Raw genomic sequence first — 26,357 nt, 5'->3', positions numbered from 1 at the left:
AGTCAGAAAATTATTAACCTTAAGCCTGCTGGCGGCATGTGATTTAGCTTTTGTGACCATTGCAGGCTGATCTTGGTCTGCACTGTATGCTTCTCAGTCAATAAGTTTTCAGTAAACACCCCTTCGAATGTTAAATGATATCACCCAAATTGAATGATGCACCGGTCAATTTTAGATATTTAGCATTATTATTATTATGATTATGATTATTATACCAGAATTGTTGTGCGCCCTTTTCAAATGAAAAAAAAAAAAAAAAAAACCGTTCGAGGGCGCTTTACAATTAAACATGTGACATATCGCAGATATGTAGATATGTAGGAAAATCACAAAACATGGCATATGCAATAATAAACCTGAAACTTAAACTGAATAATTTGATTAAACGCCTATATTTTTATAAATGATATATTGAATGGCGTTGTACATAATAATAATAATAATAATAATAATAATAATAATAATAGTTATTATAACAATATTAATAATGACCATTATAATGATTACAGCCTTATTGTAACAAACAGTCATGACTGCACCTCTACCCGTGAGGTCATTTTACCGCTATTGCCAAAACCAGTGCTTAAAGCATCTGGTAATCCCAGACGAGCTGCGTATAGAGGTTCAAAACCACCGGTTAATGGTGCCATCATACACTGTATGAGAAAGAAATACCACACACTTCAACATCATTTTACTAGTGTGAGACTTCGTCCAGTCATCTCAAAAATGATCTCCCGTATTCTTGAATGAAAAAGTGTGTTTTCAGTGATGTTTTAAATGAAAAAAAAAAAAAATTTAATCCCATATTCCTGGAGGGAGTGCGTTCCTAAGCCTTGCAGCGGCTGTTTCAAAACGTCTGTCACCATAAGTTGGTGTTCGAATGTTCGTAGGTGAACCCTTCTGGGATCGTAAGTCTCGTTTTCGTTGGATCACATTCAACATTTTCTTGATATATACTGGACCTTTGATATGTAATGTTTTAAAGGTAAGTGTCAGGATTTTGAATTTGATTCTGTACTTTACAGGTATCCAGTGGAGATCTTTCAGGATAGGAGTAACATGGTCATAGCGGGACGATTTTTTGATGAGGCGCTGCTGTGTTTTGAACGTGCTGTAGTCCTTTAAGATTTGTTTTCGGTATTCCATGCAACATCATGTTACAAAAGTCCATCCGTGTTGTTACTAGGGTGTTTATAAGAGATTTTGTTGCGTCAGTTGTTAGATATTTTCTTTTGTGACCAATTTGTCTGATCTGACTATAGCACGATCTGGATACCGAATTTATGTGCTGTTCCATGTCTAATCTCGCGTCAAGCATTGCCCCAAGGTTCCTAACACAGGACGATGGTTTTATTTCAGAGTCGCCAACAATAATTGTGACGTTTTCAACTAAATGAGCAGTTTTGTCTGAGGCGAAAACCATCACTTCCGACTTATCTGTATTTAGCTTATGGATGTTGCTGTGCATCCATGACACAATTTTCTGAAGACACGCTTCAACACGATATATTGTGTCTGCTTGAGATTGCATATTCGTTGGTTTGAACGATAGGTATAATTGCGAATCGTCAGTATAAAATTGATGTTTAAGTCCATGTCTTTTTCAGATGGAACCAACACGCTTCGTGTACATGGTGAAGAACTGGGTCCTTGTACTGAACCCTGGGGAACACTGAAATGCATCTGAACTGTTTTGATCGTTTCCAATCAATCACACCGTTTGATAACGATCAGTGAGATATGATTTCATTCAAGAGAGAGGTTTATCAGCAATTCCGGAATGATGTTCAAGACGGTGTAACAATGTTGCGTGGTTTATTGTATCAAAAGCTGCTCTTCGTGCCGATTATTTTGTGTCAAATGTTTTTCAATGCGAGAGTTGACCACTTTTTCTACAATTTTTAAAAACATATGGTAACTTTGATCTGTAGTTCTTCAACATATTTTCATCAAGATTTTGTTTCTTCAAGAGAGGTCGTATACGAGAGCTTTTGAAAGATTTTGATACGGTTGAAATTTCCAATGATAAGTTCACTATTTTTGTTAGAATTGGTGAAAGTTCAGCTGTGCATGATTTTAAAAGCCAAGTAGGAATCGGGTCGAGCACACATGATTTATTCGGTGAACTGTTAATAAACTTTTTGACTTCTTCTGATGCTGGACTGAAATTCGTTAAGCGGCTAATGTCTGTGTTCGATTGCGTTTCCGTTTCTTTATCGTCTATGTTTTAATTTGATTGAATCTGTGATGTTATTTTGTTCCGAATGCCTTCAATTTCTTCAATATAGAAATCACTAAATTCCTGTGCAAGGGCCTGGGATGTTTTATCCGAGGGCAGAGAAACCTCGCTAGGTCCGTCCAATAGATGTTTAATGACTTTAAACAAACTCTTTTTGTCCCGTCCGCAGGATGAAACTTTGTCCGAGAAGTAATCAATTCAAGCTTTTCATAGCATTTTGTTCATAACAGCACATTGGTTTATGTATATTTCATGATCAATTTCAAGTCTGCTAGTACGCCATTTCCGTTCAAGTTTTCGTCTGGTGTGTTTGGCGTCGTGAAGTTCTTCCGTGTACCACGGGCATGTAGGTCTTTGCGTTATCGTTTTTGTTCGTAATGGTGCCTGCATGCTAAAGGTTAAAGGCATGGCTAGGCAAATTGCAAGACAAAAATCCATTCCATCCGTTCATTTACGTTAAAGTCTCTTGCACTTTATCATGGCACCAGCGTGGCGACTAACTTGAAAGGTGTCAGTCAAAAGGTATACTCAGTCCAGTACAACTGAACAATTTATATCATCAGACAGCGGTTCCCTCTGACGATCTCTTCTATACTTTCGCTTATTATAAATACTTACAGATATTATGTTTTGCGAACGAAGTGAGCAGAATATATTTTTCTAAATGACAAGAGGTCTGAATTTTAGGGAATCAACTATTTATGCCCTCCGTTTTTAGAGAGACGCGTTGGGTACACCTTCCCCACTCCCCTGAATCAGCTAGTGCATTTTATGTTTTATGTGTCCATAACATGATTCTTGAGCATTTTTAGATCGTCTGATGTCTGAAGAGAAATTTACGACGTATTGTCTTCACTTGATCGTCGGCGTCGGTGTCGGCGTTGCTAAAATTCTTGATAAGGTATACATTTTCTTAATGCTGTTAGAGTTACAGCTTTGAAACTTTGCACACTTGTGTGCCATCATTAAGGGACTATGTAGGCAAAGACCCATAACTCTGATATGCATTTCTTTCGAATTATGACCCTTTTTATACCTAGAAAATCTGAACTATAACTCTATTCCTACATATTGTCCAGCACTTGCAGACGAGCGATGGCACCGCCCGTAGGAGGTGCTCGTGTTGAAGTTGGAGTAGGGCAGAGTGGAGAGGAGTATGGGAATGGGATCACCAACAAGCTGTAATGTACAGATCATTGTTGTTTGTAGTCAAACATTAAAAATGCATGTCAGGTATAAGCTGAGTTATGCGCCTTAGTCCTGGGGTGTTTGCCTTCGGAAAGTTTTTGTATGACACCGTTCTTGTTGGTTTGCCATTTGTGATTTTACAAAACTATACGAACATTCATTTTTATTTAGCTTTGCTGCTAGCACATGATAATTTGATAAACAACTGTGTTCTCGATAACACTGTTGGTCAGGAAAATGAAGACATCAATACAAATTTGAAATATTGTTTTATAGTTCTAATGTCGTGTATAATATAATACATATGTTGACAAAGTTCATCATATTATAGACTTAAGTCTAATAGAACAGACAGTAACGAAACAATGGTAAAAGTAATATAAATAATAACATCTGTAAGAAGATCTATAGAACGCAAAATAATAGCGGACTCAGATTGATTGATACAATCTGTTTATTGAAACAGCTACAGACGAATTCAGTAATTGCTAAATGAGCTATGAATTAAAATATAATGTAAAATGTACCACAAACACATTTTTTAAAGTCAATGGTACTTTTTAAAATAAAATCTGCATTGACTGATGTTCTCTTATGTTCTCTTAAATAGATATTGCAATTTATCTGGTGAAATTGCATTGATAGTTTATAATAATATTTCGACAAAATTAAAAAAAAAAATACTGTTTATTAATTATAGTTATGACAACACAAATGTTATTTCCTTAAAAATGGCATTGTAACAGTTACTATGAATGCATGTAAGTTTTGTCATTATGTTTTATACTGAATGCAAGTTTTTGCCCTTAAATACACATTATTATTAAGATTTGCATATATTATAGAGTGAAGTAACAGAAATTGTATTTATATATTGTCAAAATTGAAATACATTATATCATAAGATACTTGCACCGTAGTTTTCATTCAGCTTGTTCAAGAAAATAAGAAAAATACTGAAATTACACACACTTGATATTGTACAAAATATACAGCTATGTGCACCAATTTCCACAACAATTAAAAATGTAGCACATCTTATTTGAAAATTATACGGGACAAGTTTCGCTTTCTGGCCAATTTATGCCATTTTTGCGTTGAAACCAATACTTGACTGGTTTTCATCGTTTAAGGTAATGAATAGGCAAACTGAAAATGACATGCGATGACGTCCTGTTTACAAGGAATGCATGTACATTCACTCCACTTTTCTCGGACTTTTTTAAAGTTCTATTTTGCAACTTTTCTAGCACCAGCTTCAACACATATCAGCTATTCCCTGCCACCTTGATTCCAGGCAAAACTACAAATCTGGATATCGTTAACATTAACACACTACGTGTCTGTACAATCTGACAAAAGTACTTCATCTTCTAAAAGAAGATCTGAAAATGACCCATTCACATTCGTCAGCTGTATATTTTGGATTTCCAATATTGTTATTTTTATTTTCGCAAACCCATTTTTATTTGAACCAATCAGACAACTTGTTCAAATGTCAAAGATAAGACAAATATGCAGTCCGGGGCTCGAACCCGGGACCCCTTGCTTACAGTACGAGTGCCATACCGTCTGAGCTAACCGACTATCTGACACTTTATGTCATAAGAATTGTAAATATGAAAAACCCAGGCTAAATATAGATTGTTTATTCTTGCAAAATGCTGTAAGTAAGCATTCAGATTGGCTAGCGGAAGGGTCGTCAGAACGAGGCTATCAATAGCACGTCTTCAGATCCTAAGCGTAGCGTAATAGGAGATGTACTTTAGTCAGATTGAGTGTCTGTATTATTTCATTTCAGTTTATCTAGCAATGCAAATTATACTTATGCAGTATTTTTCGGGGACCTTTGTCAGCTCGTCGTTGAAAATGGTCTGTCAAATTAAATGAATATGAGCAAATATGAAATCAAATTAATTGTATAAGTGCTTGGTTGTAAGTAAGTACAATCAGCAAAGACGAGCTGTGCCCTCACCACGACGCGCACGTGTTCCCGACGGTGAGGATGAAGTTGTCATATCAAATTAACCCCAAAGTAATTTTCGCGTGTATATCTAAGATACGTTAAATTGCTAACCTTTACAGAAAGCTCATCACCTGCTTTGAGGTCTACAAGTGACGAAACATAGCTGCTGTAAGAATTGAAATATCTGTTACTCGAAACTGTATGTGGTTGTACATTTGAAACTAATTCCATTTCCTCCCCATCAAGGATATTGAATTTAGATATGCCGTGCTTAATAGGTTTAGTGGTATCGTTTACATTGGGCTCCCCGTTTGGTGGATTACATGACTCAAATAAATCGACGTAAGAGTAAATGAAATATGTGCCATCTACAGGTACGACCAAACGGCCATTTCTGTATCGAATGCCGTATCTTTCAAACCCGCTTGTGTCGTAGAGTTCTCTGCCATGGCGCCATTCTCTTACAGGTACCATGTCGGCACCAATATCACCTAGAAAGAACAAAAAACCTTGATACACAATACAGTTACCTTTCTTCTAGATTATGTAGCCCTTACAGTGCAATAATTCTTTTTTATGTGGTAATTGCATATAAAAATAACAATGTGACACATAAAGCAACATGAAAGAATATTGGTCTCTAGCTAACTTATATGCGAAATGTCTTTGGATTAAATTATTGATGATAGAGAGACATTAGAAATGATGTATAATTTTGATGTAATCCAAAATAAATCCGTTATGAATAAGATTTATGATTTTAAGAATATAGAATATATACAATATATTACTAAGTGTACATCATTATACATTTTCTTATGCCAGGCTGTTCTTTTCCTGTGAGTTTGGCGGCTGGCTTCATTTCCCAGAATGCTTTGTCGTAGATACTCATAAGACGGACTCTGTTCTTATTCAGATACTCCTGTTGTCGCTGTTCATCTTCTGTTTTGATTTCATCATATTTCTTTGTAATTTTCTGAGGAAAATTAAGCACATACTGGAATCAACAAAGCAGTCCACTATGTGCAGTTTAGGATTATTCTTTTTCGTCTGTTTTAATAAGTATTGAAGGTAAATTCATAAAACAGTTAAAGCTACTCCCCCATAGTGTTGAATTTGTGATTTTCTCAACATGTTTATTTCCACTTAGTTTGACAAACAATGTGACACTGATAAAATGACAAACTGGGGTAAAATCTGTAAGATCAGTAAGATGTTGGTAACGATGCAAGACGAAAGTAACTTTTTTGCATTATTTCAAAAGCGTTGCAATGGTTTACTAGTGTTACTTCCTGCACAATGTTTTTGGTCATTTATATGAATATCTTGCAAAAATCTTATATCAATAAGTGTGTACAACTAGTCACCTTCAGAGTACTTATTTTTACGGATTTTTGAGAGATATTATTTCCGAGTCGCTAAAAATGTGTGGGTTAAACCTTTATTGTATACCTGTATATTTTTTTTGTATCTGTCGCCCGTGACTCAATATATCGTCTTAAAGCTTGAATACACTGATGATTCACGGTGTGTTAATCCAAAGTATGTGTCAGTAAACTATTATTCAGTAACCTAATATTCTTCTGTTTCGGTGATGTCACAAAGGAAGTGGGTTTTTAACTCATTCACTAATTTAATATCCGCGGACATTAAATCTATAACTGGTGTACGGAAGTTAAAACCAGTATTAAATGTGAAGATTCTTGTGGCATTGTTTTTGGGTTCAATAGTCTCTTAGACCGAGTTACAAAATGAATTTCGTTCAATAGCCGTAAAATCGCGAGACCATACAACAATTAATTCACATAAACTGCTTGCCTGTGGCTGGAAGATATACCATTTTGTGATTAGTAGGTTAACGATCGTTATTACAGTTGTCCGTAGTAAAAAAATATTTTCCAACCAATAGCAGGATGTTTGGGTTACATGTTTAAATTCCGTGTATTCAGTGGCTGGTTGATCCTCTTCCGTTTCACCTTTACTATTAGAAGGTTTCTGTATAATCCGTATAGAAATAATTCCTACAGACATTGGACATTTACATAGTATGTTTAGTCTTTATGTAGCAAATGATTTATTTATTTACTGGATATGTAGGTCAGACTATCGTTTAGTTTTAACATGTTTTGTTTGGTCGCATGCCGGGAGTTTGGGTTTTGTAGGTCATACTTAAAAACTTAACATGGTGTTTGATTAATGCAGACAGATATTTTTTGTCCAGTCAACAATCAGGCAGATGGTGGGTTATTTTGATGATTTAACATTTATCAATTACAGCCCATATATTGGCTACATCAAGTGACATTCGAATGAGATAAAGTAAAGGTAATAGTTGATCAAATGTGCATGTCTTTAACAGGATATCAAGTCATTTTGGCACGCTCGTTCTTTGAACATGAATTTTATGTCTGGAGAAAATCCGGTAAAGAAGATAATATTAAAAGTTAATAATTTAGAATTATTTTCCTTGACGGTAATCGGGTATGGTAAATATCTTGGTATCTAACTTTAATCTTTCAAATTGTATCTTAACAGAAGAAAATCATGTTGTCTTACCCTCTCTAGATACTCATGCAACAAATCAGCCGTTGAACCACATTTTAGAGGACCAAACTCACTCGGTAGACATATTCCATCATTTCGAACAGTTGTTGGCAAATCGGGCATAGTCCACACCAGACCTAAAACTGTACCAAGACATAAGACTACACTGATTAATACAGCAACAACAGCTAATTTTAACTTAGTTTCCATTTTTTATCCTGGTTTAAACTCGCCCGACGCTAAACATAATACTCGTTATCTGTTTACGTTAGCGATTTTGTATCTGTAATGTAGTTTTAAATAGACATTTACAGCTATAGGGAATTTCATGTCACGGTTTAATGTACATGTTAATTCATATAAGAGATTAAAGGATACTGAGAGTGAATATACTTACGACTCTGTTGTAGATATACCTCCTTGTATATCTTGCTTTTTGTCACATTTAAGGTTTTAAAACACCGACTCTCTTGTCATCTATTTTTACGCATGACAGAATGTGAGAAACGGTACGAATCATGAAGGACTTTTGAAGTACATGTACATGTAAATAATGCATCTAGCAATTAGATTTTTTCAACTCCTTGATGTCCACATAATTATAACTACATAATTTTAAAATAATTAAAAAAGCAAGTAGCAGAATGTAGTGAATACAATATAGGGATAACAGATGTTTTATCGAGTCCGGTAGGGATTCTGCGCTTCGTATATCATGAACATGTTAACGCTATAGCAGCATACATGTACACAATATAATTATATATATATATATGTTCTCCATCAGCGTCATTAAATGTTCATGAAATACGGGGGAATATTAGCAGCATTTTTGATCATGTTTATGTAATTTATTTCCGAATTATCCGCTACAGAACCGCAATAATTTTATTCTTTGCCACGAAACACGTATATAAAAATGTGTGTTAAAAGCGCGTGAGCACATTTACCATTTCATGCAGCAGTTTTGTGCTAGAATGTGTCAAATGTTACAAGATAGAACAAATATGCAGTTTTATCTCGCGTTATCATAAAATAAGTGTTCAAACTTTCAGGCAGTTTACAGTCAAACTTCGAAAACAAACATGTACTTATATTAAAGATCAATGATTTGACACTCATGTTCATCGTGTTTATCATGGTCAGTATCGTTCACGGTTTCAGGCTTGGAAGCTCTTGGATATACTTCCAAAGATAGAAAGGACTTTTTCAAACGTTTAACCTACTAATACGCAATTATCATTGTATGCTTACTTAAACAGTACAAATGGATACCATGATAATATTGTATTTGTTGATATCTTTACTAAGATTAGATTCAAATGATATATATAAGCTTTGCATGTAGTCATGCAGTGACAAAATATTCATTAGCAAAAATATATTAAATGAATGCAAATAATGCATTGGAAGACTAAACTAAAATCATATTCAATACATTTATAGAGTCATGCATTCTTAAAATATTCAATATTTTATACTTCTTTAGTTATACGCCTCAAAAGATATCAGGTAATCTCCGCATTGTGACTTTTAAAAAAAGATTTTCGGTTGTACAGGTATTTATTCCTATTGGCTGTTGTCCAAATGAACTGTTTTTATTTTTAGAAACAAATCATCGATCTAGTTACCTGACAAGTTTCGTTTACTGTTACAAACCTGTAGATCAGCTGCTATATGTAAGGCAGACTGTCGGTCATGACAGCGTAACTACTAAAGTTATCTGATACGTGGTTTCCCTAGTGCGCCAGTTAAGTCGGTGCATGCTAAGTGACAAAGCTTTACGTATGATTTTTGTTTTGTATAAAATTATACTTTTCGGCGTAAATGTATATGCATACGACTACGACTCGATCAAAAATGGGGGATTTCTCAAAATAACAACGAAATTAATAATATATGACAACCTCTAGACTCGTATATGTACTTATGTCATCATCCTCTTTTTATTTTTAACAAGCTGTATATATTACTGCTCTTACTTTCTTAACAACATGAATATCATGTATAATGTAACATAGCAACATGCTTTTAACAACTGCCCCGACCTCCCAGTTATGATCAGAAATTGATTGTTGGGAGTATTTCCGTAGATGTAGATGATCATCAGTTCATATTGATACCGAGTCTTACGGTCATGACCCAGATTGGTGTGAAAATCATAAGGAATGATCTTGCTTATATTGAAAGATGATTTTTCTTCCACCCTACCTCTGATTTTCGCTCCGTAGTTCTATAGCCCAGTGTGAAATCATCCATATTTTATAGGCGATTTAGAACCAAATATATTTGAGCGATGACCGTTAGAAAATCAGTAGCGAGGCTGTCAGAAAAGAAAATAAATATATATGTATTCTGGGTCCAACATTAAAATTTATATATACTAGTAGTCTGGTTTCTGTTACAATGAAAATAAATATCTTACGAAATCTAAACTCTCTGAAAACATTTTGCTTGCTTCGCTCTCTATAAATATTACAGTATTTAACAAATCTTAGTGTCTCCCAGCCAAGGTCAGTATGCAATAAAATGTCATAATCTCGCTTCAATTAAAGGCTATGCTAGAATATTCAACAAAAATAAGTTCGCTTCGCTTGTAATAACTACATGTATTTTATTCTGTCCTATATCCTACATATTAGGTATGAAAGAAGTATTGTTATAACTTGATTTTAATGCCAGAGCTGCTTCACGCGCAGTTATTATGTTGCCCGTTAAAACTATATTTAAAAATGGCATCCTTTGGACTTAACCGTCTACACCGTAATAAGTTCTTAATGAGCATAACAATTTAATGTTTATTTGTACATGATTTTGTTTACAGAAGGAGGACAATTATGAATTATTATCATAATGTAAATTGATGATTCGGATCAAGTTTTGTATATGTACAACCATCAGTTGTCAACACGACGCTTTGGCTCATAAAAGTATATTCAAGTCTAATTTCCGGTTAGGCGCTGGCTGTGACATTGTGCGATCATCTAAATTTAAGAACTTTTTCAGCTTTCATTGAGCATATTTGACCCTATTGGCTTTTTGCTCCTCGGTTAATATATGAGGCATCCATCGGGCGCAGACCTTTCTTAAACCCAAGTGCGTGGTGAAAATCTCATGAGTTCTCCCCTGTCGTCTTCATTAATCAGGCGTCTTACAGAAGCAATGTTCTTTAACGTCACTGGTATTTTGGGCCTGCCAGAACGAGCCCTGTCTTTAAGGACTGACTGACTATTTTTGAATTTATGTACCCACCTGTTAACCATTTCTCTGATACGGCACACTTCCCATATGATGTATGCAGTTCACTGAGTATCTACCTTGCTGGAGCTCTCTAATTTCAGATTTTTGTTCCCTTTTCATAGCAGCATTTATTTTTCATAGTGTATATGACTACAACTGATACACAAAATTAAATATCTCCAAAACGGTATGCTAGTTTTCAATAACACTTTTCGACGTTTATGTAAACGAGTTTCCTGCGTGTCCAACTTATACGGAAGCGGGCGATTGTCATTGTTTTTAGACTGGCCGTCAAGAAGTCTGCACAATGTGGTGATTCTATACTCATAAAAACATACGATAAACATCTGATAAGTTAAGTACATTTATAAGACTATAATATATCACCGAACGTAAAAAAACAAAGTACGTCGCAGTAACATATATTATATAGCTTTGCTTTTAAATTGAATAACAAATTCTCCTCGACCTTTGGAAAAGTACCAAGATTATAAGTTGTGTCGATTATCTTCTGCGTCGTTGCAAAGTATCATATATCTAATAAAGTATACGTTCTACTTTTCGACAAGCTACAATCTGATATATAAATATATATGTCCTAAATGAAGAACTATTTATATATCAATTCGTCCTACTTTTCGATGTGCTAAAATAGTACTACATATGTGAAAAATGAAAACTATATTAAGAACATGAACATGTGGTTTTCAAATAGGAGGGTGGCTTCTTCTGTGAGATGAATATATCTATGTTGGATGTAATAATTATTTTATATGGTACGTGATGTGTCTGAATTGCCTTTGTGATAGTGTACATGCTCTAATTTTATGACTTTGTTTGGACACGAAATGTATGATTAATTAATGAAGATATGATATACACAAACATGTACATGTATACACATATTGTTAGAGTATGATTAATTCCGGGTATTTAGGCGGATTTTACACCATATTGAACAGATAAAATGTAAGTTAATCCATTTATAATTATATTTAGCTTTTGAAGCCTTTCACAACCACATCAGTCACATTTTTAAAATGAAACCTATCCTTAAGATAAACGACGTAGCAGAAACAAAACTTCCAAACCGTACATACAAACAAAACAGGTAGGATGCATGATTATTTTCAGTTACTTTTTAACATTTTTTAAGCACCTAATACATAACAATTTATGACGACGCTTAGAATAGACACCTGCTGCTTTCCTAGGGTTTCTGATTAGTTCAGTGTTTTCAAACATTGTTATATCAAAATTTTTATCTCTAATGTGCATTTTTCAAGAATTTAATTAACGTACCAGAATTACCTTTTTGTACATTTGTGCTTGATTACCAAATAAATCAGTGTTGGTTGAACATGTCTGATAGAATATCATATATAATTGAGGACAAAATACAAATCATTTAGACGCAATGATGGATGTTAAAGATTACCAACAGCAGGACAATCAAGTTTGTAAATAAATACAAACAAGTGTTCGATAGTTATGATAAACTATGATCTAATACACAGTTTAGTTGTAGTTGTGTAGTTAACATGCGCGGAGGAGAGGAAAGGAAATATTTCTAAATTGTATCTCTGAAAAAATGTGTAGTTGTAGTCAGGCTGTTTGATAGACAATCTACTATTTTTGTAAGTGATCTCTTCCGTCAAAATGACGATTCAGATGTTTTCCATTTGTTATGTCTCTTTGTCCTGAAATATGTAATATACTGATTACTCACATAATGACTGATGTATGATTTTTTCTTGCCCTTAAACAAACGCATTGATGTGCCTTACATGACAGAGAGAGTAACAGTTTTCCTTCTGAATTCCTGCCATCCAATCACTAGACTTAACAGTGCTGCCAGTAACAACGCATTTAATATTAATTCAACAGACACCAAACGATAATTTTGGTAGACCTTCTCCTAAAATACAGAATATAATTTTCCTTCATATGATGTGTGAAACTTATTTCTTTGAACAGAATATTTTAAAGTGTTAAAGTTACAAGATATAAATATCCCCCGTTCATTATCCAGTTTCATTGTGATAGATATGTATGCATAAATTCTTTACATAAGACACTATTTTTAATAAAAATGGTTCCTGCGAAATAAATCTTATTTTTGTAATTTACAAAAAAGTATCTAATCAGCATTTGATGTTTTATGATTTGGGAGAAAACTCTGTCTTATACTTGTATACCTACTTTTTGTTGCACTTATGCTGATAGAAAATGTTATTTAGCCCACCCACTTAGCTCAATTCCTCAATGATCATAATAAAAGTAAATGAGTGTATTAACAAACCGTGTGCGGTTTTCAAACAAAACGGAGCTTCCTCCATCAATGACAATTAACGAAAGCAAAATTTTGTATTTATGAAAAACACTTAACATCACCGAACTGTTTTCTCATATATTACTATTTACTTGATAATAAATGCTTAATCGCGACATTTCATAGCTTACACAAACATGTATAATTATTGTTCCGAACACTTAGGGTGATATTTCACACTTGACTGAGCAGTAACGGATTGAAGGGTACTAACAAAGGAATCCGATTACCAGTAGGACGCCATCTTGGACTTGTGCATATTCATTATAGATTACCTCCTCGCTAGTATGTTTTCATGAGTCTTTAAATCAATTCATTACAAAATGCAAATCGGTATTAGGCCGATAAAAAAATGTATATAGTATTTACAAGTGCATCGAATATTTGCTAATGTAGAATAGAGATTAAGAGATCTAAAAATAGACTCCTGCTAATTAATCGCGTAATGAAATGGTCGCTGGACACATGAAGTTTTTAGCTGCGATTTGCTATCAGGTTTGCAGATGCTCCCTTTCATTTATTTTCACCTGTCTAGGTCTTTTTCTTGCGTTTAGTAAATGCATAATTGTGTAAAGATTTTTTGTGAATATACATATATGTAGCTCGTGTGTATTAATCACGTGACGGAAACAGTCCAATGAGGGCTACCTCTTTACACAATTCAGAAGAGTTTAATACTATAAAGGAACCGACATTGTGATATTGCATATCTGTATCATGATCCGAAAACAGATTTCCTTAAATTGTAACAGAATTTTCGGAAAACGTAAAAATAACCTAAAGCTACGTAATGTGTTCCATTTTTGGCTTAGTATCAACAAGGTCAAACGAAATGCACGGAGGATCAAAATTATAATAGTTTGTTTATATAGCTGAATGCTTTGTGAAAATGGTGGCCTTATTTCTTATGTACCTACGCAGTTTTATAGTATTATACACATTAATGAAATTTTAAACAATTGTCAGAGAACATGTGGGCATTTATTGCAACTGCTGAGGCCCAAATAAGATAATATACATTCACTAGCTGACAATAAGAAAGGTACCTTTATCAAATGGTGAGATGTACATGTTAAATAATTCAGCCTACTGCCCCTTACTCCAACCCAAATCCCAATATAGATACACGTGTGTTCCATATCCTTTGTAAGAACTTCCTTTGGCCTTTGTTGTTGCAAGAAAAGATAAGTTCGATCTGAAAACATTTTCAAGGTTTGAACTGCAAAATACCTACAAATTCACGTTGCGAACTGCGATAACGGTCTGAGGTTTTGAAAATATTGTCAAATGCAGACTGCAGTTTGAACTGAGATAAATCAAAGCCAAATGCATGCTTTTTTTCTAAAATAACTCCGCTATGGTCGCAACATCAAGGACGTCCTTATGCTATGCCACACATGAATTTTTATCAAATGCATTGCAATGTAATACCACAGTTAAAGATTACTGCGCATTTAAAATTTTAAAAGTAGCTATGCTATATAGGTTTATGCTTTATATGACGTTAATTTCAAAGGGAATTCATTAGATAAATTTTGAAGATAATGAAAGTCTTGTTATAATATTTACGGGGATCTAATTACTCTTCCAATCTAATATCGAAAGAACTGTTTTATATATAACAAACTGAAACACAAATAAATTTGCTGGTTTATAGATACATAAATGGCACTGTTCTGGTACGAACACGCGCATCGTATGCCGGCTATTACATTATGAAGCTTTCTGGTGTATATTTTCTTGCTTGTTTTATTTGTAATCCAAACCTTTTATTGCGTCAACAACTAGATATGTTATTCTTTCTTCTTCTACTATGTCGTTAACTATGAGATGACATGTTAATTAGTGTTAAAATGACGAGTACAACCTTAAAAACAAAGACAAATATCAAACAGGGAATACCAAGTACCAAAAACGCAGCCTCCACAAAACGAAACCCACAGCACGTACACGTGCACACCGTTCACAAACACACAAATTAGCACACAGGACAAAACGAACAAACAAAAGAACACAATAGAGATGAAAACAAAAAGTTGTTAGCATTTTTGATAATTATACTTATTTGAGCGACTCTTTGTAATTTGAATTCGTAATATATGATGATCAACTCTGTGATAATTGCTGCATTTAGATATACGTTATTGCGTTAATCACCTTTATCAAAATGACAACGTGTATACCATTCTTAAATATAATTTAGATTTCATTGCTTGTTTATGTTATTGTTATTTTGGGAAATAGACTTTAGTTTTGCGTGCTTTGTTGGATGCGTAGTAATCTAATCACGAAGGCCTGAGTGATTAAATACAACGCATCTGAATGAAAACAAGTGTTGTATTTGCCAACAAAGCACGCAAAACTAAATTCTATTTCCATTCTAACACGTTCGAATTACACCAGAAGGGATCATTTTTAGGCGTAAATGGACGGGTTAAACCGGAATAGCAAAATGTAGATCATTTTTCGAAACGTATTTTAATCGACAAGACGATACACGGTAAAAATCTCCTTTGTTTATATAAAAGAAAATCTTTTAAGTGTTCGAATGGTCTTTTTATCATTCACATTATCAGTATTTTAAATTCCTGTGGTTTTGTCATATTGCAAAATTCCGATGGCATGAACAAAAAAAAGTAACTACCAGATTTGTAGCGGTAAATATGTATGGTTTGGTTTCATAGATAATAAAAACGATATACACTTGTCTACTAGAACAAATATAATACTAATTTTCAGTATGCAATATGGTGTTGAGAAACCTTATCATATTGATCATTTCTATGGCATTATATGGCAAAATCAGGTGTAAGTACGTTCTATACAATCCAAAAGTATATCATAACGAATCAATCTTTAACAAACAATTACATAATGTATAATGTTTGTGCAAAATTATTTATACGCTTGTCACTTTTTCATTGAAAACGCGGTCCAATGCCTGGCTGAATTTAAACAGAAAAAAATGATCATAATTGTATATGAAACTTGTCTTTAGTTCTTAAAATTATACATGAATAGTCTGAATGACAAAATAATGTGCCTTTTTACGTAGTTATAGATTAGGTAGTGTTTTATAGTGTTTAAGTACATGCAATTGCAAAGGTAACTTGTAGCGTCTTCCATCAGCATTGTTACTAAAGGGGGTTTTATCAGACAAAATTGAAACAGTGTTTTACAGTACCTTGACGTACATATTTTACTTCCCAAGTAAACCACTTTCGGTGAAATTGGCAAGCTCCAAAATTGCAAACCATTTCTTACTACCAAAGCTGGCAGTATAGAATATAAAGATATGGAATTTAATTTTAAAGGATTTTGATGTGTATGGGATGAAAGTATGTTTTCAAAGATCATTGTCACCACATTATTAAAAACAGATGTTAGGAAATTAATGTGTTTTGTTATTACTTACTGGCAGTCGTGTCGGCCTGAAGATCATTGTGCTTTTCAGCTGAGGTCTGTCGACCATAACTGATGATCGTTACAAGTTAGCTCTTATGCTACAAACTTTTGTTACTATATTTTCGTTCCACATACAGTAAACGTAGATAGTCTGTATTCTTGTTACGAATGTATGATGATTGGTTACTATAGATTACACACTTCGCTGTCAGTCTAAGATCCGAGGTTTGAGTCTCGGTCCAGGCACTGAAAATGTTTGAGATGGTCGCTCTCCCAACCAACTAAGTGACAAGTACTGTTTATTTACATGGGGGAGAGTTTCACGTATATTTGTGCAATTTACAGGGTTCGTTAAAGAAACAAGGGCAAGGTTAAGTTAGCCAGACAGGTCTGTATCTAAATGTTCCTCTGGTCAGCTCGCACTTTATCTCTCTTGGCAGATGAAGGATTTGGTGTCCTAAACGGCTTCCTTTCTTGTGTAAAACACTTTGAAAATGTTTATCATAATACAGGATGCTATACAGATTTATGTGGAGAAGTTGGCCGTAACCTGTGGAAAACAAATCATCCACGAACATCGGTTCGGTATTGCTGGTCGTTACATAACTGAAATTCTGTTGAAAGTGCGAAACCCAACAAAAACGAAAAAGGTGTCAACTTTTAGTCAATAAATGAACTGAAAATGTTACATACACCTCATCATTCATTTTAATGTTGAAGTTGAAAAGAAATAAAAACATAACTTGAAAAACTGTAAATGTAGGGAATGTATTACATATTTTTTATAATAACACATCAGTACATGTATTTAACATTTGCATATGTATCATACAATTACAATACATTTTGGCCGCTACTGTTACTACTTCTTCTACGACTCTAGAATATGTCAATCTTTTCGGGGCAAAAAGTGTTCAAATAGAAGACATAAGTTGAAACATGTTGACTGCTTGAATTACTCAAGTTAAGTCAATACTTTTATTCAGAGTCAGAGTTAACATGGTGTAAATACATGTGAACAAATACATACACAGAAATGGTAAAGTTCATACGGAGAAGTGATCAAAACAAACACACATTTTAGATAGAGAAATTTATATCATAAGATGAAAACTATCAATAATATAATGTCAGGTTTCAATATCGAAAAAGAACAAAAAGCAAAAACAAAAATAGAAGTTGGGAAACATAGCTTCTAAATTATATTTATAGGTTATTAGCTTTATATCGGGAAATGTGCACGAGTTCTCAGCGGAAATATTGCGCTATTGCAATATTATTGCGCCGAAGAACGAGTGCATATCTCATCTAAGGTAAGGTAAATTTGTTCAATAGCCTGAATAGGATTGAAAATACTGAACTAAATAGAAAAAATAGTGCAAAAACAAACACTAAATTACGTCACACACCCGATATGAAATTCAGGCGTCAGTGTATGGAAAAATATTGACGTTTCCAGTACCAGTGTAACTTAACGGGGAATAGAAACGTGTATGTAATAAGGCACGTTATTTTTGTTGTGTACTAACGAAGTATCTAGGTTTGTATGTACTCGGATTTGATTGGACGAGTTCGTAGGGTGCGCGAAGATCACGGAATCCACATGTACAGTTTATGAATGGAGGCTACTACGGAGGTGTGTTTACCGTACATTGTAATAACAAAATAAGTTCGAAAGTACATTTTCTTTACACTGATATAAAAATGGATTAAGATTTCGGAAGCACGGACTTAAACGAAGGTACTTTTAAATGATATAAAACGAACAAGAATTCGGAATGCCGAACTTACACTATTAAGTAAAATCTTATTAATTTCATTTGGTACATCATGGGCACAGTTTAAGAAAGGTATGTATACAAATAGGAAATTACTTCAGTCCTCGCATTACATTTTTAACAAATTAGCATGAATAATTGTTTCAGTTTTTGCACGTCATCAATTCTTTGCATTTCAGGATATTTGGTCCATGAGAAAATCGACGAGGGATATTTTTATTCCTAAGAGTTTTAAAGAAAGGACAAATTAACAGGAATGCATTTCATCCCCAATGTCGTTAAGTTGACACTGTGGGCACTTTTGCTCTTCATGTGCAACAAAAGATTGTCGCAAGCGCGCGTTTCCACCGGAAATCGACGGTTTCCCTGTTTTGAAATGCAGGCGACTTAGTCGAAGTGAGCAAGACAACAACAAATAGCTTTCCATCAGAATGTTATCTTTAAACAAGATTTAGCTTACCAAAAGGTTCCTTCTAGCGCACATTAAATATTCTTTTTAAGGGATCTTTAATAAAATAATTATGAACTATGTTTTTGCTAGTTTATGTGCATTCTTATCTATTTATTTTAAGAATACTTAAAGCTATTTCACACAAACATTTATTTAACTTAAAATAATAAACAAACACCTTTAGATGAGCGGTCCTACCTAAATATTATTAGCGGACAATAAATACCATCACTCTGTCAAAATTTAGGGAACCAATATCGACACCTGTCCTAGTGGCACAGATCAGAATTTGGTCGTATGTTTGCCTAATTTTAATTAGCAATACAATGGAAAAATAGTTCTGCCATATGCCAGTAATTGCATTGCATGAATGGATACTTACAGCTCCAGAACGACTAAACTAGGAGAAAAAAGGCTTTTATATAAGTCGGCACCAACAAACTGATGGATTTAAAAAAGTGCGTATAAAAAGTTCACAACTTGACCATTACAAAACAATTAATCAAAAGGTATGAAATTACCAAGTTCGAAATATTTATAGCTCGGTAAAGTGAAGAAATGCATTATACATGCAATTCTAGATAAAAACAAGGGAAGTAATTGAAATGTTGTTATCCGGTGACGGTACGTATCGTGCAATAGCATTAACAGACAAGTAAAAAATCTCGTATAACTTTATTAGTACAGTATGTTTTGATGGTTATACTTAAAATGTTAAAATATTAAAGTTGGTATGAAATAAAATCGTAAAAAGAACCTCTGGAAGCAGCAAAGAATGAAACCGAGAAGAATAATAGTAGACGATAATTTAGGCGGGAGTCTATTTTTAGATGATGAATATTCATTTAGTTAATCTCGATTCTACAATATGACATGTAAGATTTAGGAGTTAGATAGTTTAAACTAAATTATTGTTTTTGTAGGTCTGTTTATTACGTAGTTGTATTTCACTAAAGATTAACTTAAAGATGCGTAAAAACACATTGGCAAAGAGGCTATTTGTAATGAATATGCATGAGTACAAAATGGCGGCGCCTACTGGAATTCGGATGCCTTTGATGATACCCTTGTATCCATTACCTGCTCAGTCAAGTGTGACATGTTCACCATAAGTGTTCCTTCTCATGAGAACAATAAACTATATAGCCTATGCCTTTTAGGGATCCATTTAGAGAAGTTGACCACTGCTGATACCTTTGCAATTTATTGTCGCCTGATAAAGCCAATATCAGGATAGCCCGTATTGTTTAGAAAGCTCTTAATACATGATAACAATTTAAAAGCATGTGCAGAATGTATATTCTGATTACAAATATAGGCAAGTTTAGAATGGCTGGATAAGATTATATTGATGTCTCTAGGATTCGGATTATGCGAATATTTTCAAATGGTGTCAGTTGTCGTTTTTCTCTTGAACATGACTGGAACCATGGGGACATTGTAAAATGTCGTTGACATTTCACATTTTCTCTGATTCTCTGAAGTTTACATAAGAAACCTTATTGGTACAAATATATCAAATAGCATTTTGACGCAGGTGATATAGATCTACCGTGAAACCATTAGGGGGAATAATTTTCTCGGATTTCGTTGTTTCGCTTCTTTTGCTTTGATAAGTGGAAATTCACAAATTGATATTTAAAGTTTAATGAAGGCAAAACCACATATTTGTTTCCATTTGATATTAAATGATTTTGCAGTAAATTTGAAAAATGATGCATAACTCAAAAATTATGTGAACAATACATAGAATGCATTGTCTCTTTGCTACTATGATACAAGTTATCTTGAATATTATTAGGAAAAGTACAAATATTGGGGCTGGTCAGGGTTTTATGTGTTAGATTTTAACATTAAATTTTACATAATATTATTTGTAGTGAGCTGGTCCGTCATATTAGCGAAGTGGCATCATTCCAAACATATTTCCAACTGAATTGATTATTATTCGGCTTGCTTCGGACACTTTTACGTAAACAACATCACCGCTGGCAACGTAAACATGTCCCGCAACTGCCAACGATGATATCGAATTGGTGCCACTTTGTTGGTAACTTTGAGATTTGTACAAAACAGTGCGCTCATAACCACGACTGTTAACACAAACTTGAAGAATAAACCTGTACGCTTTTCCGAAATGGATCATGACATTGGTTAAGTTGATTAAAACAGAAGAATACAAAAAGTAGAATCGGCCCTCTGGTACTTTGATTTCTCCTTTATGATACACAAGATCTTCGGAAATAAATGAATTCTTCGGATGTTTGTCCCAGTGAAGAACGAGATTTGATCCTTCGCCTTCAATAAAACACATTTATATGTGAGCGAAAATTCAGACTTTTCACGTGTTTGACGTCGTTTGAGTGTAAAGAGCCATGTCGCATTTTTGGTATTACAATAATGTAATATCATTGATCAATACAAGATAAAAAAAGCAGATTTGTCAAGGCTTCATGAGAAGAAAGCTAGCATGTGATTAAATACTGGTGTCTTTTCACATTGAATTTGATAATTCATTGAATAAAAAATAAGGTCCTAGGCAGAGCCTCGCAATTTATTGTTTTGTTTAAGTAGTTTAGTAAATTCAGTATGAAAAGACATTCATATAAGATTCTTTTTTCATTTCATTTGAATGCTGACATGTGTGCACAAATGAGATAATTCATTACCTATTTTTATTTATCGACAAATCACCGTTTGAGATATATTGCGTCTCATATAGAAAATAAAATGTTTTGTGTTGCAAGCATCTCTTCTATTTAGAAATTATTATAGTATGTAGCCTTTCATGCAATTCCAAAGCTCTAATGTTTTTAAGCATTTAACTTTTTGATTTATTTTATGGTTTAAGATACAAGGTTGAACACAAGTAATGTACAAAATGTCATTTGTTCTGAATTTAGAAGTTAGTTATAGTGTTTCGGAAATAACGAAGAAATTGTCAGTCTTTATTCATATTCGAAATATTTGTCACAAATATATGATATGAAATATGTAAATAAATATATAATACCTTCGTAAGTCTGGTGCCGTGAGACTTTTCTGAAAGCGGCACTCAGGTAACCTGAAGGTTCTCTCAGACTCTCGTTGCCACATTGTAAATATCTTTCTCCCTCTAGTCCTGCATAATAAATATATTTGATAAAAAACATATTCCTTTAATGGTTACCAATGCTGAACGCTTACACACACCGCACACGTGTCATAAACTGTTATTAAACTGTGCCATCCCAATAGTAAAAAATTGATATATATATTTTTAATTATTAATTAATTGTTGTGAATTTAAAATGTATTAGAGAAACACCGTTATTCTAAATACCTGAAGCAAGTCTCCGTCTTGATTGCCGTTCCACAAACTGTAGAAATAAACATTTATATGCAACTATATATAAAAAAGCAGTGTAAATAATCATTATTCAAGATTACGTGTCAAAGTATAAAACAACAAGAAAGAAAAGTTGTAGAAACAAAACGTCAAATTCTCATAGAAGCAGACTGAATAAAGTCTAGAAATAGATTTTTAAGTCCTTCAAATAACCAAAAGTAATTTTACAAAAATGTCTGTGTATTTATAAAAGTTTTCTTTATCAATAATCGCGAAAACTGTGTACGCAAAAAAATGACAACATTTGCCTCAGGTGTAGGTTGTTATCAGGCATTTATAAAGCACTGATATGTATATTGCACACTCACAATTAAGTGAGATATGAAAACGGATTTAAATACAATATTATATGAGCCGCACCAGGAGATAACCAACATAGTGCGTTTGCGACCAGCATGGATCCAGACCGGTCAGGATCCATGCTGTGCGCTTTCAAAGCCTATTGCAAATAGAGAGACCGTTAGCGAACAGCATGGATCCTGACCGGTCTGGATCCATGCTGGTCGCAAACGCATTATGCTGGTTTTTTCATGTCCCGGCTCAAATATTATTTTCATAATGAAGACAATAAAGATATAGTATGGGTATCTTTTACCCTTGCTTCACTTCATCAGATGTCAGCTTATGTACAGCAAAAGAACTCTTAACAATTTGATGATAAATTATACATCAAGATTTTATAGCTTTTACAATTTTGCATATAAAACATGCCACATTTATCGTCCCATTAATGCTAAAACGTACCATAACCTTCAATTAATAGCACATGGTACCTTTTTGCATTAATGTAGCGTTATGACAATTAGTAATGGTGTAATAATACCGGCTTACATGTTGCTGCATATGATTTTTGCAGAGTTTGCCATTCATTGACGCCTCAAGTAAAAACGTACCAATTTAACCCAACATACCATTAAAAAATACTTTTATTAATATTATTCGTTTTGAATCAAGACACACTTTTTAATAAATTGCTGATATATATTATTTGAAAATCACGCCCTTACAGTCTCGAAAATTTTAATCATCGCAAATTCAATGCTTTAGACAGTAACGAAATGTTTTAGAAATGATTTAGAAATATATTCAAAATAAAGAAAGTATTCTGAGTGTTACAAAACTCAACCTTTCGTAAAGGTACTGTAAGATTCCAAAAGCTGCAAACGTATCTGTTTTTGTACAAGAAATATTTGTACAGTTTTTTCTTTACATTAAAAATGTCGTAATCCTCATCAGCACTCAGTGACAAATCATCACAGAAAAATGGGAACTCCTCAATAGATTTCACGAAATATCCAATATTTCCGACCAGATCTTCCTCCGAAACAAAGCTGTTAATTAGAATATTCAGAGCGAGAAGCAATGTACATAATATTGTCAACAAAAGAATTAAAAATGAATATCCCTGAGATTCTGAATTTCGACACATTAGTAAACATGACCTAACATACGAATTTGCGAAACTGCTTTAGGTAAATTTGCAAATGAAAAGTTGAAGGAATGCTAATATATACAGTGGAACCTGTACATAATAAACCCATTGCACAGAAAGCTAACGGTTCTACCGATCAGAGTTTCCATTACCGCCTTTACACTTAGTCTAGCTGTTTATAGTGACCTTTATATAAACATCACCTGTAAATATTGACCACGATTTCGATTTCCGACATGTGGATCTTATTTACAGGTTCGACAATACATTTTGTTAAACGAAGTCAGGTTAAGTTTTGGCGACGATCCAGTATTGAAACGCAGTAGTTCGACTGCCCTAGATATCAGAGACATGATATAGGGTATCTTGACTTACTATATCAATGTAAATACGATTGATTGCCATAAAGGATCAATTTATTGGATGACAGCTCAGTCTGATCAGAGAGACACAGCAAGAATAGATTTTGGCAAACATAGAAAAATACGAATCTTTGACTTGTGTCAACAGTATTAAATATCTCGTTTCTGATACCAAGCCGATATTGGATCTTAATAAAAACACATTGGTCCTATATAATACCAGGAGCGTATTTGATAGAATTATATATTTTTTGCTAAGCGTTGCGTGTTAGAATCCCGGTTATGGCTACATTGTATGTGTAACTTGTAAAACAAAATTAGTATCAATATAAAAGAAAAAATAGTTTACATGATCGTTGGTAATATAGTATCGCTATATCAATAACAACAAAGCAAGTCACGCGAAACCAGGTGTTAGATGTTGCGACAGCTGTTGCATTGACACGTATATAAACGGCATACTACAAAATATGGAGTGGAGTCGTGGAGTGGAGTCATGGAGTGGAATCGTGGCGTGGAGTCAAATATGGAGTGGAGTCGTGGACTGGAGTCAAATTAGGAGTGGAGTGGAGTCAAACTTGGAGTGGAGTCGTGGACTGGAGTCAAATTTGAAGTGGAGTCAAATTTGGAGTGGAGTCGTTGATTCAAACTTTTGAAATGTTGTATTAAGCCTGTGAAACTCCATCAAAATTCTTGTTAACAAAATATTGATTTATAGCCCTTTAGAGAGACTTGTTATGTTACCATGCGAGTCATCTGAAATAATGAATATAGTGTCTATATCTATGTAAAAGTATTTCTAGTTCCGTGTATTTCTAACACCTACCATGCGGTTAATTAAAGAGTTTAAGGTTTTATTAGGGTATATTGGATGGTTGTTGCCTACATTAATTTTCATTATAAGTGACAGGGGAAAGATTGTGCATTATTTTTCTTCAACATTCTGATGTCTATTCCAATTAAAAAGGATGAAAACAAATTATAGCATTCCTTGATATAGTATGGAATGATATTTAGGTAAATATTACACAGTGCTTGCTGACTGTTACAATTTACTCACTGACACTCCCATTGTGCTTACTGGTATAGTAATCATGCATGCTGGCACCTTTAACACGCTTGTTGACAATAATACCACGCTTGTTGACAATGATACCATGCTTGCTGACAATGATACCATGCGTGCTGGAAGTTACAACTTCTTTGCTGCTTAGACCCTGGTGTCTATATCATAATTTCATTTGGCAAAATGACAGTGCTGTGTACCGTATTGGAATATTTCAGCATGCTGGGACTGTATATAAGCAACATTGCACAGTTACAATGCTCAAAGAAGAAAATACACGATGTGACCACACAATATGAAAGATGCAATCAGCCACTAAGCAAGTTGAAAGTAACCATAATGCAAAGTGCAACATTGCACGTCACATTTTGATACTAGGGGGCGCAAGTTCGTAGTTTTCACGAAAGGTAACGGGAATATCCGGCCTATAACGGATTTTAATAGCTCTTGGCTAAACCATTTGCTATCAGTTATGTCCCTTTGTTTCAATTACTCCATTTATTAGCGAGAATTTTTATACGTTCAGCGCTCATTCGCTGCAAGAAAATCAGCCTGTTTAGCGCACATTTGCTGCAAGAAAATAAGCTTTACCTGTAGTAAAATCTTATATCATTTTTGTACGCTTTGACGATTTGACCCATTTTACAGACATTATTTTTATAATTGGAAGAAATACATCGCCTCTGTTAAAAGTTTCCTCGATGTTTCTTCTACCGACTCTCGCTGTTTCGGCCTCGTTATATTTTGTCTCTGTAAACTGGTAAATAAGCATAGGGTTTCGGCTCAATGTTCAGAGTGACCAATCTGATAATGTTGACAATGAAACCGTTGAACTTTTGGCCGAATCCCGTTATAATAAGTTTGTTGGGCATAGTATACTGCCTCAGGTGCTATGAATTAAGCTGGAGTGATGTTGGGATCCTACTACGGCTACGACAGGTGCCGGACTAGCTCAGTTGGCAG

General features: G+C 34.0%; 2 protein-coding genes across 2 annotated transcripts; both read right to left on the bottom strand.

Annotated features, from left to right (window-relative positions):
• Positions 1-3,684: 3,684 nt before the first annotated feature.
• LOC123554529 (tumor necrosis factor ligand superfamily member 15-like) lies at positions 3,685-8,546 on the bottom strand. Its single transcript, XM_045344749.2, has 3 exons — positions 7,953-8,546; positions 6,207-6,372; positions 3,685-5,887 (listed from the first exon to the last, which is right to left on the bottom strand). The coding sequence occupies exons 1-3, from the start codon at positions 8,148-8,150 to the stop codon at positions 5,445-5,447; spliced, it is 807 nt and encodes a 268-aa protein (XP_045200684.2). The 5' UTR covers positions 8,151-8,546; the 3' UTR covers positions 3,685-5,444.
• A 9,299-nt stretch (positions 8,547-17,845) lies between these two features.
• LOC128558471 (uncharacterized) lies at positions 17,846-24,016 on the bottom strand. The gene is made up of 4 exons (XM_053547870.1): positions 23,661-24,016; positions 22,469-22,505; positions 22,160-22,267; positions 17,846-21,444 (listed from the first exon to the last, which is right to left on the bottom strand). The coding sequence occupies exons 1-4, from the start codon at positions 23,961-23,963 to the stop codon at positions 21,044-21,046; spliced, it is 849 nt and encodes a 282-aa protein (XP_053403845.1). The 5' UTR covers positions 23,964-24,016; the 3' UTR covers positions 17,846-21,043.
• Between the last annotated feature and the right edge of the window lie 2,341 nt (positions 24,017-26,357).

Source organism: Mercenaria mercenaria, chromosome 7, assembly GCF_021730395.1.
Source record: "Mercenaria mercenaria strain notata chromosome 7, MADL_Memer_1, whole genome shotgun sequence".
Lineage (NCBI taxonomy): Eukaryota > Metazoa > Mollusca > Bivalvia > Venerida > Veneridae > Mercenaria > Mercenaria mercenaria.
The sequence above is the reverse complement of the archived record's forward strand: the minus strand, read 5'-3'. Positions and strand labels throughout refer to the sequence as shown.